Here is a 15,800-nt window from a genome sequence, read left to right on the forward strand (position 1 = left end):
ATCTTGAACTAGGATATCATCTAAAACCCAACTTTTAGCTATACATATGCACAGTTTATTGGAAGTTCATATACAAACCAAGCCTGGCTTTTCAGCTTGGTTTACGCATCTTGAGTTTAAAAGTCTTTCTAAATGTCAACTCTCAACATTATAAAATTATACAGAAGGAGAAGGAAACAGGGCTTACAGTGCATATAAATATGGTAGTGTATTAGCCTGCATTTAATTACCAGTTCAAACAACAACCTGATCTAACCTTTGACAAGTAAAATAAATGTTCTGAATAATTTAACCAAAGCAAACATTTGCTGTTAATGTTGGCTAATTATAGTAAGAGTTGTTGAGGAGAGAAAGGGAGGAAAAGAAGGAAATCTGTGAAATTATAATTTATACACTTGTATAGCAGTTGCTACAACTATTTCTTGAAATCCCTGAATGTTTCTCTTTCTAATCTTCACCTTTAAACCATATTTCTTTTCCTTTTCTGTAAAAAAATTAAATATATTGTTTTGAATAATATAGAGAATGCATAGTGTGTAATATATACATTGCATTTATTTATGGCCCCTAGAAATGTATTTTCTTTCATAATTAAATAAATATTTTCCTGTATTTTACTTGAGAAAATATTAACATTTTTCATGGTGAAACATTTGTAAAACATATTTCCCCCAAACTGGTACAAACTATTTTGGTCACTTTTGTAAACCAATATATTGTTTTGAATAATATAATGTATGTTATGTAATATATACATTATATTAAAAGTGTTTATGGTCCCTAGAAATAATATTTTCTTTCCTAATTAAATAAGTGTTTATTTTCCTATATTTTATTAAAGACAATAAGTATTCATTTTCCTGTATTTTACTAGAGACACTATTGGCATTTTTCTTAGTGAAACATTTGTAAAAAAAAATTGCTCCAAAACTTGTACAAACTACTTTAGTCACTTGTTGTAAACCACCCAGAATCACTTAAATGAAATGGATAGTATAGAAATAATTAACTAATTAAATTTAATAGACATTTACACAAAAATGAATAAAAAATGCTATGATCAAGTTCAGTATTGAAAGACATACTAATGTTAGTACTAGATATAATCAATTGTAAGAAGTGTTTCCTAGCTAAAATGTATTAAGAAGACGATTAAAATAAGGATATCTTGAGTACTATATATTAAAATCAGACACTACAAACAGGCAAATTAGGTGAGAGATTTCTGGGAGGTTTTTTCTTCTGCTCTTTTGCTGTAAAGAGAGAAGCGCTTGTCTTTTTTGAACAGGGAAGGTAGACTGGACCAACTGATTTTAGAAATGGCTTTTAAATCTCTGTTAATCTGGAAAACTCTTTTCCCAGCCTTGGTGAGTGAATGTTGGAGCTCAGAACTTTTTCAAGGGCTGCAAATTTCAGAAGTAAGCTAAAGAATCTGAGAGTGGGTTGCTGTTTTTTTCAAACAGATGGACTTTTAGTGCTTACAAAAATGAGAACATGAAAAAAAAATGAGAATGACTAAATTTTATATTCCAATCCAAAGTATCAAACTTTATGGTTTCATCTTTCCTCATCAACCAAACAAAAATCAGGATTTATTTGGAATTCTGTCCTGCCATCCACTCCTTTACAGGCCTCTTTTTTGCTTTCTTTGTATCCTAGTCTTTGATTATGAATTGTTAATCTCATAATATCACAATCTAATGCCTGCTTCCTGCTTTTGTATTTAAATGCTTATATATTAATAAACACTCTAAAAAATTAGTATATACACCAAAGAAAGTGTAGCATGGAGAAAGAGGAAGAAGGAAATGAAAAGGAAGAGGTTTTGGTGGAAAAGAGGAGGGCAAGAGATAGAAGGAGAAGGTGAAAGAGAGAGGTGAGTCTCTTTGGGGGCAAGACTGAGGGAGAAGGGAGAAAAGAGAAGCAGGGCCTACCGGATCACCTGGCCTCCATCCCGCCGAGTTGGGGAAAGCAAAGCATGAGATAAGTTGAGGAAAGGCAGAGAAACGAGTGTGAGGGAAGGTGGAGAAACGAGTGTTGGGAAAAGTAGGGGAAAGTGTGTGTTAAAAAGTTAAAAAAAGAGAAGGAGAAGAGAAAGATCAATAGAAAGGCAGGCAGGCAGAAGAATCAATAAAGGAGCAGAGGCAGTAGAAGAATAGACCAGCAAGCAGCAGGAGGGAAGGAAGAGAGAGGAGAGATAGGAAGAAGAGTCTACGGCCAGCTGACTATGACCCCACCATTTAACCCGTCTGCTAAGAGGAGACTGACCAGTATTTTCAATTTTCAATTTCAATTTTATTAGAATTTGTAGGCCGCCCTTTTCCCTGAGGGGACTCAGGGCGGCTCACACAAAAACTGGGAAAGGGGAATACAGACATTAGGACAAAACATGTAATAAAATAGCAAGCAACATACACTCATCGTTCGGGCGGGGTAACTATCCTATCCCCAGGCCTGACGGGCGAGCCAGTTCTTCAAGGCTATGCGGAAGGCCTGGACGGTGGAGAGGGTACGAATCTCCACGGGGAGCTCGTTCCAAAGGGTCGGGGCTACTGCTGAGAAGGCCCTCCTCCTTGTAGTTGCCAGCCGACACTGGCTGGCCGATGGAATACGGAGGAGGCCTAATCTATGAGATCTTATCGGTCGTAGGGATGTAATTGGCAGAAGGCGGTCTCTCAAGTATCCAGATCCACTGCCATGTAGGGCTTTATGGGTGATTAATAGCACCTTGAAGCGCATCCGGAGATCAACAGGTAGCCAGCGCAGCTCGCGGAGGATAGGTGTTATGCGGGTGAATCGGGGTGCACCCGCAATCACTCGCACGGCTGCATTCTGCACTAGCTGAAGTCGCCGGATGCTCCTCAAGGGCAGCCACATGTAGAGCACATTGCAGTATTCCAGCCTAGAGGTCACAAGGGCCCGAGTGACTGTTGTGAGAGCCTCCCGATTCAGGTAGGGTCGCAACTGGCGCACCAGGCGAACCTGGGCGAATGCCCCCCTGGTCACAGCCGTTAAGTGGTGGTCAAATGACAGCTGTGGATCCAGGAGGACTCCCAAGTTGCGAACCCTCTCTGAGGGGTATAAAATTTGACCCCCCAGCCTGAGTGGTGGAATAATAGCCAAATCTTTGGGAGGGAAACACAACAGCCACTCGGTCTTTTCTGGGTTGAGCACAAGCTTGTTCACCCTCATCCAGTCCATAACGGCCTCAAGACCCCGGCTCATCACGTCTACCGCTTCATTGAGTTGGCACGGGGCGGACAGATACAATTGAGTATCGTCCGCATATTGATGGTATCTAATCCCGTGCCTGCGGATGATCTCTCCCAGCGGTTTCATGTAGATGTTGAATAGTAGGGGGGATAAGACCGAACCCTGAGGCACCCCATAATTTAGGGGCCTAGGGGACGATCTCTGCCCCCCCACTAACACCGACTGCGACCTGTCCGAGAGGTAGGAGGAGAACCACCGCAACACGGTGCCTCCCACTCCCACCTCCCGCAGTCGTCGCAGAAGGATACCATGGTCGATGGTATCGAAAGCCGCTGAGAGGTCAAGGAGGACCAGGATGGAGGAACGTCCTTCATCTCTGGCTCTCCAGAGATCATCCATCAATGCGACCAAAGCGGTTTCTGTGCTGTAACCGGGCCTGAAGCCTGACTGGAAGGGGTCTAGGTAGTATGTGACCTGCTTGCTGGGATGAGACTGGATAAGCATTCATCTGGAACAAAAAGACAGCAGTCCAGCTGACCCAGGCAAGAGAAGGTGCCCGAGCAAGGGACCAGAGTGGATTGAGAGCTATAACAATGAGCTGTAGCAGGGGAAGGAAGATGGATGGTTGAAAAAGAGGGTACCTGGAATCCAGACTTCAGCGATCCTTTTGGGAGTAGTGCTTCACATGAAAAAGATGAAGGAAGTGGGCAGGGAAATACATGGCCTGTGTATAATGTCTGTCTCCCCCAGCTCTTAGAACTTTAAGAGATGCGAAAAGAGACTTCACTCAAATCAACAGCGCTTTTGGCAGGCAAACAACTGGGGCCACTTTTTTACAATATTGGAAGCCTCACCTGCAGCCAGAATAGCCCCAGATATTTCTTCCAAGCGCTGAAGACATCCTTGCATAGCGCAGATGGAAAAAAGGCCCGAAAAATGCTGCCTGACACTTTTTCAAAATGGAGGGCACAGCAGAAGCAGTTGATCAGTGCGAGGGAAGTCAGGCTGATAGAGACAGGGGGCAAACTGGGTTATCTTTGCCAGCAGCTCCCTCAACTTCAAAGCGGCTCTCAATTTCAGAAAGGCACAAATGTAGCTCTAAAACCACTACTAAGCAGAGCAAGCCCAGCAAGAGCTCCAAGCCTGCCTCAAGATTTGAAAAAAGGAGGAATAAGACATTATTCGTCTTTGCTCTCAGGCTGGCAATCAGGATCCCTTCTTAGAGGCAAAACTATTCTGCTTATGATAAACACTAGTGGTTCTGTCACCAGGGGGAGCTGAAGGGCAGATCTCTCCTTCAAGCCCAGTTTTCCCTATCAACACCACAGGTCTAAGGGGATCAGTGTCAGATTTAAATATTCCATCTGGCCGCATAGAGCAGCTTTATTCTTCAGGCAGGGCAGCGCCAACAGCCACTTTTGCTCCACCATGGGCTATGGGTCTTCGCCCAGAACTGCAGGCAGACCCAATGGCCCAACCAAATTTGCAGGACATTATTGCCAATGCATTTAAACAAGACATTGCACTCTCTACCTCATCTACTCTGCCCAGGGTGCCCGAGGAGTCCTTGAAGCCAGGGGATAGATGAATGGATCTCACCCTGCAAAAGACCCTTCAAGCAACGTCATGGGCGGTCCGGCTTCCACAACAGCGTCATTTTTTAATCGGGCTTCACTGCTTTGGCTTTGACAGCTGCAGGAAAGGATCCCAGTGACAGATACTACAGCGCACCAGGATGTCAACAAGCTGGTGGTGGTGAGCCAGTTTTTGGGTGATGCAGCTCTTAACGTCACCAGATTTGCAACCAAGTTTCTGGCCTCCTCAGGCAGCGCGGAGGTTATTCTGGCTCTGACAGTGGCAGGCAGATGCTCACCACAAATGGTGCCTGGCATCAGCTCCATTTAAAAAGGAATCCTTGCTCGGAGAATCTCTACACCCCATATTGGTGGAGACTAGGAAAAAAATTGCCATCAGTCACCAGGAGGGGATAATCTCGCCCCTTGCCTTACTTGTAACGGCCTGCCTTTTAGGCCCCAGAATATGGATTAGCAAATTTCAGGCCACCGGGAGGGGGGGGGGTACTTCCCAAGGCAACAACAACAGGCGGAATGACCATTTAGAGGTAGACCTAAAAGCCCCTTTCGTGGGGGGGGGTTTCTTCCATCGTCCTTAATGCCGATGCGGCAATTTCTCCCATTGGAGGCCACCTGGCCCATCCTTGAGATGAAATTAACTCAGATGTATGAGTCAGAGATATGGTAAGGGCTGGGTTAGCCCTAGAATTCATCTTCACACCCCCAAGATTTTTCCTTCATTGCCCTGTCTCACACAATCTGGCAAAGAGGGCTCTCATGCAGGTGGCTATTCAACACCTACTGGATATTCTAACCATCCAGCTGGTGCCAGAGGGTCAATGAAGGCAGGGATTCTATTCAATTCTCTTCATGATCCCCAAAGCTACTGGAGCGGGGTGGAGAGCCGCCATCTGCTCTACAGGCATTTTAAGATACACTCGTTGCAGACCATTCTGGGGGACGTACAGGAGGGTGACTTCCTCACGTCCATAGATTAACGGAAACCTATCTCCATATTCCCATATTGCACCTTCATTGGTGATACCTTCGTTTTCATTATGTGGGCTGTCATTATCAGTATAGAGCCCTACCATTTGGCCTTTCTTCAGTGCCCAGGGCATTCACTAAAGTACTAGCAGCATTGGTAGCCCATCTGCGGGCCATCCCCGTGTGGGTCCAAATGCTACCTAGATGATATATTTATCCAGTCCTCCTCTATCATCCAAGCAAGGGAGGACCTGAGACTCACGGTCCAGACGTTACATTCACATGCCTTTTCCATCAATATTGACAAGAGTCACTTGGAACCAACTAACTGGCTGCTCAGTTTGGCAGCTCTTATTGATACACAGACGTGCAGGGTTTACCTGTCCCAGGAGCAACAGACCAGCATCAGTGAACTAGCAAGGCAGGTCGAGAGGGAGAGGATTATATCCTTAGCCATGCCCTCACGGCTACTGGGCAAAATGGTGTCCAGCATTTCCATCACCCCCTAGGCACGCCTGCACATCAGAGAACTTCAATGGTTCCTTTTACCATTTCAGAGAATGGACAACAGCAGTTCCATAACCATGGTCACCGTCCACTCAGAGGTCATCCAGTCTCTGCACTGGTGGAGGTCACCAGCTATTGCCAGAGGGGGCTACTTCAAGGAACTGGAACGACTGACAGTGACTACGAATGCCTCCCAGCCTGTTTGGATGGGAGCCTTCCGTCAGTCTCAGATGGCCCAGGGGGACCAAAAAGACCAGACTCAGAATATCAATTGTTTGGAGCTGACCATGTTCCACCTGTCCCTCTGTCACTTTCAGCAGATGGTCTCAAACAACTATGTGCTGATTCTGATGAACAATATGGCTGCCAAAGCCCACATAAACTATTGGGGGTGATCCGCTCCTGATCCTTCATGCAAGAGACCAAGTGACTGGGCCTCTGTGCAGAGAGGCACCTGTTATCTAGTGGCAGTACACATCTCTGGGGTGGCAAACGTGGACTGGCTCAGCCAAGCGTCAGTGGACTAAGCCAAGTGGTGCCTGTACCCATCACTAGACCATTTCAGCCTCCCATTAGTGGACCTCTTCATCACCCCAGACAATACACACCTCCTGAGGTTTTATTCCAGATTTCTGGTGGAGGGGGTCGATGCTCTCCATTGCTCTTGGCCTCCAGAACTGCATTATGCCTTCCCTCCTCTTCCCCTTATCCTAAGGGTCATACAGAAGGCACTAGCAGAGAGCATGGAGGTCATATTTCTCGCCCCCCGGCCCAAGCATCCATGATTCACCGACCTATGGACCCTATCAGTAGATCGGTCCTGGAGAATCCCTCAGGACAGGATCTCACTCAGCCAGGGGTTGCTGGTTTATCCGAACCAAGGGAGCTGGGCATTAACCGGGGTGGCATATAGGTCCACTGTTGGAGTGACAAATCGCTGGCAAATTTGCTGAAACAGTTCGGGATTAAACTACAACTCTCCATGGTCTATGGTGGCCCGGCTGACTCAATCGGCCTGGTGGTTGGCTGACCCCGAGATGTGCTCCGCCACAATTGAAGCAAGTTGTTGTCCTGTCCAAGACCCAAATTTTTGTGCCTCTATCCACAAGGCCTTTGAGTGCGTGCCCCCCTGATGGTTTACATGGCCCTTTGTGGCGATGTTGTCTGTCAGGAGCAGTATGTGTCGGTTGGCAGGGAGCTCTGAAAGTGGCACAGCGCCAGACAAGCTGCCTTCAGTTTGAGCCAGTTAATATTGTGGTGCAGGTCTGTCACTGTCCATCGACACACACACACACACACACACACACACAAACCAGTCATGACTCCATCAATGTTCCCCAGCTGAAGAGACTCGCATCCATTGTGATGGTAACTCTTGTTGGTTCCCTGAATTTGGATCCCCTGGGCAGCGCTGGGACGAACCACCATCAAAGAGACAGGCACACCTGAGCCGACACTTGAATAAGAAGGTTTGAGTTGCTCATCGACCTCCACTGGTAAGGGAAGAGCGCCCACTGCAGTGTCCTGGTGTGCAATCGTGCCCAGGGCACTATCCCAATGCACAAAATCATCTTGCCTAACAGGCAGGAAAGCTCGACGGCAAGAACTGTCCACTTGGAAAGCACCTGCCAAACTGACCTTCGTAGGCTGGACTGACAGTCTTGTGACAGGAATACCATCCCTGTCCTGGAGTCTATAATTTCCCCCAAATGCAGGAGTCTCATCGAAGGTGGAAGATGACTTTACACAAAGTTCACTGAAAAACCCAGGTCCCGAAGCATCTGGATCGGGAAGTGAAGATTGTGAGATGCCTGTGTGGACGATTGGGCTTGGACCAGAATGTATCCAAGTAGCATTGGAGTCTCACTGGGGTGGTGTGCAGGAAAGCTGCCAATGCGGCCAGGACTTTTGTAAATGTCCTGGAAGCCAATGCCAGGCCAAGGGAAGGGCCCAATATTGATAATGGGACCCTGCCTGAGAGAACCTGAGGAACCTGCAGTGTGCTGGTACAATCAGGATACACAGGTATGCCTCCGTGAGGTCTATGGATACCAGGTGATCTCCCACCTGACCCCCTACAAGAAGGACAAGGAGGACATTTTGAACCTTATGTAGACTAGATAAACGTTGAGGACTTCAGATCGAGAATCATCCTTCAGCCCTCCGAACTCTTCAGCACTACAAAAAGATTAGAGTAGAACCCCAATCCTTGCTCTGCTAGTGGAACTGCCTGTCGCTTGGATCTCTAGTAGATTGTGAATAGGTAGCCTCATGAACTTGTGCTTTACCTGGTTCTTTGATGACGGGAACTGCCTGAAGTGGTTTGGTGAAAAGGAGATAAATTATAGTCTGAGCCCCTTCCTCACTGTGCTGAGGACCCAAGAATCAGTCATAATGTATTCCCACTGATCCACAAATTGAGCTAGGCGACCACCTATGAGGAGACTCGGATTTGAGTCACTTCCCCTTGTGGTAGGGACAACCTCCGGACCCGTGAAAGGGCCGCTTGGGCTGATTGTGGAATCTATTCCTGTCTTGATAAAATGGCCTGGGGTTCTGTATATCAGACCTTGGTTGAAAGTATCTCTGCTGCTGATAATCTGGTTCTGGGGCCCGGAAGGGAAGCCACCAGGAATATGAGGCTGGCCACATTCCTGGCCATTTAGGGGTAGTTGGCAACACCTTTTTCTTATCCTTGTTTTCCACACGGATAGGGTCTAAAGACTACATAAACAAGCCCCCCCCCCCCAGAATAGGGCGCTATAGCCATTTGGATTTGTTATCCAAATATCATACCCAGCCTGCCCTCTGGGTCTAACAGGAGATAGTGGAGAGTGAGAGGAAGGGCTAGATAACCTCACAGGTGATCTTGACCTGTGGGCAGGGCTAAGCCTATGGGCCTGGGCTTCCTTCTGCTACTCAGCTCAGGCCACTCTTTTCTCAAGCACTTTTTGTCTGCGCTGCTCATTTCTAACTGTGGCCCTAGAGGGACACTGAGAAGCAGATGCCTTGGGCCCCTTGCTCCTGGGCATACCAGGGCCTAGGTGATCCTTCCTCCACTCTCGGGGCTTGATCCTGATCTAATGTCCCGAGTCGGCATCGGTCCTGGAGGCCACCATTTTGTGACCTTGCCATGGAATACTCACACCCTTCGAGTTGCCTTGTTGCAGCCCAGCCACCTCTGATCAACTCCCAGGCATTGCGGCTGGCAACGAGAGTTATGGCTGATGAGCAGAGCCCGTCACCTTTACTATAGCTGCTGCAGAGCCTCTTGGCCAAATTTAAAATGGCCACCATCTGTCGCCATTCTGCCCCGATCACTCCGCCAGCAAGCTGCAGTCTTGGTGTTTCCTGATGTACGGGCTATGGCCGAAAAGGAAGATCGCTCTCCTCACTGTTCTGCCTCTCGGAGCCTGATACCCCTTTCCCAGGAAACGGGAATCACCCAGGCTCCACAATCTGGCTACCGGACTGGTGTTCTGATGACCCAGGAAGATGGCAGCGTGTGAACAGCCAACAGCCAGATACCTCTAATTAGAATTTTTATTAAGCCAATTTAAAGAACTTTACCAATCTTAGTATCTAAGGATTCAATCAGGAGCCAAAAGAAAAACAATAGGACCAGACTAAGTTGAAAACTGGAGCAACAAGTCAGATAGAGAAATGGCTGCAAAAATAATACGCAGTCTCCAGACCAATCAAACTGTGACAATAATCCATCAGTAGCCCCTCCTGTTGTACACTAGAGAATAGCTAGAAGAGATAAAAATGCCTTCTTAAAAGAGCAGTGGAAAAAAATAGAAGAAAACAATAGAATAAGGAGGACCAGAGATATCTTCAAGAAAATTGGATATGAAGGGAACATTTCATGCAAAGATGGGCATAATAAAGGACCAAATTAGCAGGTATCTAAGAGAGGCAGAAGAGATTAAGAAGAGGTGGCAAAATTATACAGAAAAACTACACAAGAGCGAGCTTAACATCTCTGATAACCACGATGGGGTGGTCACTGACTTCGAGCCAGACATTCTACAATGTGAAGTCAAATGGGCCTTAGGTAGTCTGTGCAACAACAAAGCTCCTGGAGGTGACAATATTCCAGCTGAGCTATTCAAAATCTTGAAAGATGATGCAGTAAAAATGCTACACTCAATTTCTCAGCAAATTTGGAAATCTCAACAGTGGCCACGGGATTGGAAAATGTCAGTTTACACTCCAATTCCAAAGAAGGGCAATGCCAAGGAATGTTCCAACTACCACATCATTGCACTCATTTCATATGCTAGCAAAGTTATGCTCAAAATCCTACAAGCTAGGCTCCAGCAGAATGTGGACCGAAAACTGTACAGGCAGGATTTCAAAGAAGCAGAGGAACTAGAAATCAAATTGCCAACATATGCTGGATTATGAAGAAAATTAGGGAGTCCCAGAAAAACATTTGCTTTATTGACTACGCTAAAGCCTTTGATTGTGTGGATCACAACAAATTGTGGTACGTTCTTAAAGAGATGGGAGTATCAGACCAACTTATTTGTCTCTTGAGAAATCTATATGCAGGTCAAGAAGCAACAGTGAGAACTGGACACAGAACCACTGATTGGTTCAAAATTGGAAAAGGAGTTCAGTAGGCTGTATACTGTCACCCTACCTATTCAACTTATATGCAGAGCACATCATGAGAAAGACAAGGATAGATGAATCACAAGTTGGTATTAAGATTTCCGGGAGATATATAACTTCAGATTTGCAGGTGATACCACTCTAATGGCAGAAAGTGAAGAGGAACTAAAAAGCCTCTTGATATGTGTGAAGGAAGAGAGTGCAAAAGTTGGCTTGAAACTCAACATTAAGAAAATTAAGGTCATGGTATCTGGCCCTCTCAACTCCAGGCAAATAGTTGGGGAAGAAATGGCAGTAGTGACCAATTTTATTTTCCTAGGCTCCAAGATCACCGCATATGGGGACTACTGCCAATAAATTAAGATGTTTTTTCTTGGGGAGGAAAGCCTAATGCTGAGAACGATTGAAGGTAAAAGAAGAAGGGGATGACAGAGAATGAGGTGGCTGGATGACGTCACTGAAGCAGCCAGTGTGAGCTTAAATGGACTCCAGGGGTTGGCAGAGGACAGAAAAAACATTGTCCATGGGGTCGCGATGGGTCAGACACAACTTTGCAACTAACAAGAACAACACATGTTTCTCAGGTTGAAAAATGCTAGCCAAATGGAATGTCAATAGTTATTGCAATTGTAAATTCTGCTACTAACCATCACCATATATGGTGATAAATGATAAAAATGAATTGTTTTTATATATCTTTTTTGTGTAATCTGTAGAAATTGTCAGTAGGTGGCTTAGGATGAGAATGACATGGTGTTTAATTGCCCAAACACATAGTAGGAAAATACAGATGGTGAGTTGCCAGTATTCAGGTTTATAGAAGTAAGCTTAGCTATATTGAGACATCCTCCTACTCCTTCTCCTACTCCCCCTCCCCTCAGCATTGTGGCACTAAGCCATTCAAACTGTGATTCCTTCCAACCCTCATTTTGAATTTACATACACAGAGACAGAGAGATAGAAGATCCGCACACCAAATTTTGGGTTTTGAACCTTTGTTTGACTGAAATAGAAACAGCACTTCTTTTCATCAAACATGGGTATAAAGAGGGAGATAAATGCTTTCCAGGTATTTTCTGCACCAGCCCTTAAAACATAAGTCAGAGAAATTTGAACAGATATCTATATACAGATAATCCTTGACATATGACCACAGTTGAGACCAAAATTACCATTGCTAAGCAATATGATTAAGTGAGTCATGCCCAATTTTGCAAAAGCATTTTTGCCACAGTTTTAAGCGAATCACCGCAGTTGCTAAATGAATTATATGGCTATTATGCAAATTCAGCTTTCCCCATTGATTTTGCTTGTCAGAAGCCGACTGGGAAGATCACAAAACATGATTGCATGACCCTACGGTGACTTGGCTACCACCCGAACCTTGATCATGAACATTTGGATCCTGCAAACCAAATGGAAGGACCATAAATACAAGGACCAGTTTATAAGTCACTTTTTTCAGTGTGTTGTAAATTAATGGCTATAAATCAAGGATTACCTCTTTTTCCTACAGTTCTTTCACAGAATTTGCAAGTTTTAAAATGTTCTCATGATACAAAATATATTTTGTGCAAGGTTTTTCTTCCCCGTGTTATGGCATTCCATTAACTATATTCAGTAGAAGTGTTTTGTTTTTTTTAAAAAAAAAACTTGCACCTGACATGTCACATTAAGATTGAAAGCACTAGATTCACACCTTCAAAATATGAAGGCAAAGGGAATTTTCATGGACATTTTATACATTTATTAATATGATCAGCTCCATCATGTCCCAGAGAAAACATCTTATTAGTGCTACAATTAAAAGATTCAGCAACCATCCACACTATCTTTGCCTTTTAACAGTTCCAATCAGTAGCAGATCTAGGTGTAATCAACAGCAGCAGGGGGCTTTAAGAAGCAAAACAAAACAAAAACAGTAGGGTTCTTTACTAGTATACTCTAAGTGATAACAAGGAGACATATTTTATTCTACCTTATTCCCAAACAGAACTTTGCAAGTCTTGTAATATACTGGTATGAAACACGTTTTAATTACTCAGCTGCAAGACAAAAATATCACATCTCAAAATGCTCACATTAAAATGAAGAAAGAATAGAAATTAGTATCACTGTAAAAGTCTTTCTCTCACTGTGGAAGTCCATGACATGAATCCCTTCATATTTTAGAAGACAAGATTAGGGCTGCTTTATTTTCACATGATTATAGGAATTCCTGGTGAATGTATATATACATCTATGCAGAGAATTAATTTCACAAATGGAAGAAAGAAGAGGATAGCTTTGTTTCCTCTGAAAGAGTTCATTAAATTTGAGATCTGACAAGTATGGATTAATACCATAGGAAAGAACAATCTGTAAAAATTAATGTTTCTTTCTGAAAAGCCCTACCCACTTTATTTTAAAATTTAAAAAAACATTAGCTACCATCAAGCACAGTACATCAGAATGCAGACTGTGTCAGCTGAAGTTTATGTCTATGTTAATTATTGGTGGGAATATATAAAATGGCTTGTGTAGGTTTTAATACTTGTTAACTATCCTCAGACTTGCTTTGTTCAACTGTCTTTAAACCTACCATCTAACGGCTGTTAAAATTCCAAAGCAATTCCAGAAATTGTCCCAAGCAGTAATCTTTAAGATAATAGAATAGAAAAATTATTACACAAAAGGTAAATATTCATATTAATAATCTTTTAACAAATATGACTTATGACATGTAATTTAAGGCTTACTATTGCCCTGAGCTCATGGTTTATATTATGCCATCAAAACTATTACTTTAAAAATCCTAGATAAAATTTAGAAGCAAAATATTTGTGTGCTTTCTATGTGACTAATTCAGGTTTCCTCAACACTGACTTAATTCTAAGAAGCAACAATGCCTATCTTTCAAAAAGATAAGAGATAGTAATGACAGGAAACTTTAATTAGCCTGACATCTAGTAAGAAGCAAACTTGGTAAGTTTACTTGATAACCAAGCATTCCTATTGTAGAAAATTCTTGATTAGTCTCACTGCTAACTTTTTCCTTCCTAGATTGGAGAAAAGCATGAAAACATCAGGAGCTGGAATGAGAGAAAGAGATCATGTAATGGGGTACAATACAATACAATACAATAGCAGAGTTGGAAGGGACCTTGGAGATCTTCTAGTCCAACCCCTTGCTTAGGCAGGAAAACCTATACCGTTTCAGACAAATGGCAATCCAACATCTTCTTAAAAACTTCCAGTGTTGGGGCATTCACAACTTCTGGAGGCAAGCTGTTCCACTGATTAATTGTTCTAACTGTCAGGACATTTCTCCTCAGTTGTAAGTTGCTTCTCTCCTTGATTAGTTTCCACCCATTGCTTCTTGTTCTACCCTCAGGTGCCTTGGAAAATAGTTTGACTCCCTCTTCTTTGTGGCAACCCCTGAGATATTGGAACACTACTATCATGTCTCCCCTAGTCCTTCTTTCTATTAAACTAGACATACCCAGTTCCTGCAACCGTTCTTCATATGTTTTAGTCTCCAGTCCCCTAATCATCTTTGTTGCTCTTCTCTGCACTCTTTCTAGACTCTCCACATCTTTTCTACATCGTGGTGACCAAAACTGAATGCAGTATTCCAAGTGTGACCTTACCAAGGCATTATAAAGTGGTATTAACACTTCACGTGATCTTGAGTCTATTCCTCTGTTTATGCAGCCTAGAACTGTGTTGGCTTTTTTGGCAGCTGCTGCACACTGCTGGCTCATATTTAAATGGTTGTCCACTAGGACTCCAAGAATCCTTTCCCAGTTACTACTGTTGAGCAACGTAGCACCTATACTGTACCTGTGCATTTCATTTTTGTTGCCTAAATGTAGAACCTTACTCTTTTCACCATTGAATTCTATTTTATTAGATAGTGCCCAATGTTCAAGTTTGTCAAGATCCTTCTGTATCTTAAGCCTGTCTTCTGGAGTGTTGGCTATTCCTGCCAGCTTGGTATCATCTGCAAATTTGATGAGTTCCCCATTTATTCCCTCATCCAAATCATTGATGAAGAGGTTGAAGAGTACTGGGTCCAAAACAGAGCTTTGGGGTACTTCACTGCATGCTTCCCTCCATGAAGGTGCAGTTCCATTGAGGACTACACCTTGAGTACAGTTGGTCAGCCAGTTACGAATCTATCTGGTGGTGATGCTGTCTAACCCACATTCTTCTACTAGTAGGTTATGGTCTATCTTATCAAATGCCTTACTGAAGTCCAAGTAAACTATGTCAATGGCACTCCTCTGGTCCACTAATTTTGTCACATTATCAAAGAATGCAATAAGATTAGTCTGGCATGATACGTTTTTGACAAACCCATGTTGGCTTTTGGCTATTACTTTGTTTGCTTCTAGGTGTTCACTAATTCGTTGCTTGATTATCTTTTCCATAATAGAAACTGAAGATGAGTGTAATCATTACATATGGTGAACTTCAAAAAAGCTGATTTTAATGGGAAATAGATTCAGCTTACAGTTCTTAAAATAAGAGAAACTAATGAACAAGTGCAAACAATTCCAATGACAGGTAAAAATAGATGACAACAAAAAAAACCTAGCACATCTGTATACGTATATAAAGTTTATTAAAAATCTGAAAACAAAAAAGACATAGACCCAAAGGTGCTTTTTCAAAAGGCAACTGGATAATTTTTCCCTGTTTCCAGTTGCTTTTTGAAAGAGCACCTTTGAGACAACTAAGTCCTGGATGTCTGAGAATTTCCACTGACACAAAAGGAGATGGAAAAAGTCAAAGAAAAATATAAGGGTATATTAGGTAGCCTTCATATACAGAAAGTTTTAAACAAGTCAGTACTCAAATTGAGATAAGATGATTGAATAATATATATTAATGAGTAATAGATATGATCAAATCAAA

The 15,800-nt window shown here is 43.3% G+C and overlaps 2 protein-coding genes across 6 annotated transcripts in view; one reads left to right on the forward strand and one right to left on the reverse strand.

Annotated features, from left to right (window-relative positions):
* Window positions 1–15,800, reverse strand: part of TBC1D5 (TBC1 domain family member 5) — a 365,348-nt gene that overhangs the window by 262,860 nt on the left and 86,688 nt on the right. The window contains exon 1 of one of the 5 annotated variants that reach the window (XM_087712829.1): window positions 13,483–13,501. The exons of the other annotated variants lie outside the window; for them this stretch is intronic. The gene's annotated coding sequence lies outside the window, so the exon portion shown is untranslated. Of the gene's footprint in view, window positions 1–13,482; window positions 13,502–15,800 lie in introns of those variants that run through there. 5 annotated transcript variants of the gene reach the window in all.
* Window positions 9,647–11,258, forward strand: LOC148045824 (uncharacterized). Its single transcript, XM_087714379.1, is given in 5 exon segments — window positions 9,647–9,784; window positions 10,028–10,128; window positions 10,130–10,620; window positions 10,623–10,814; window positions 11,032–11,258. Coding segments are annotated over 5 exon segments (1,149 nt in total).

The sequence above is a fragment of the Thamnophis sirtalis genome, unplaced genomic scaffold, assembly GCF_051295495.1.
Source record: "Thamnophis sirtalis isolate CommonGarterSnake01/CBP01778 unplaced genomic scaffold, rThaSir2_p1.2 scaffold_4, whole genome shotgun sequence".
NCBI lineage: Eukaryota > Metazoa > Chordata > Lepidosauria > Squamata > Natricidae > Thamnophis > Thamnophis sirtalis.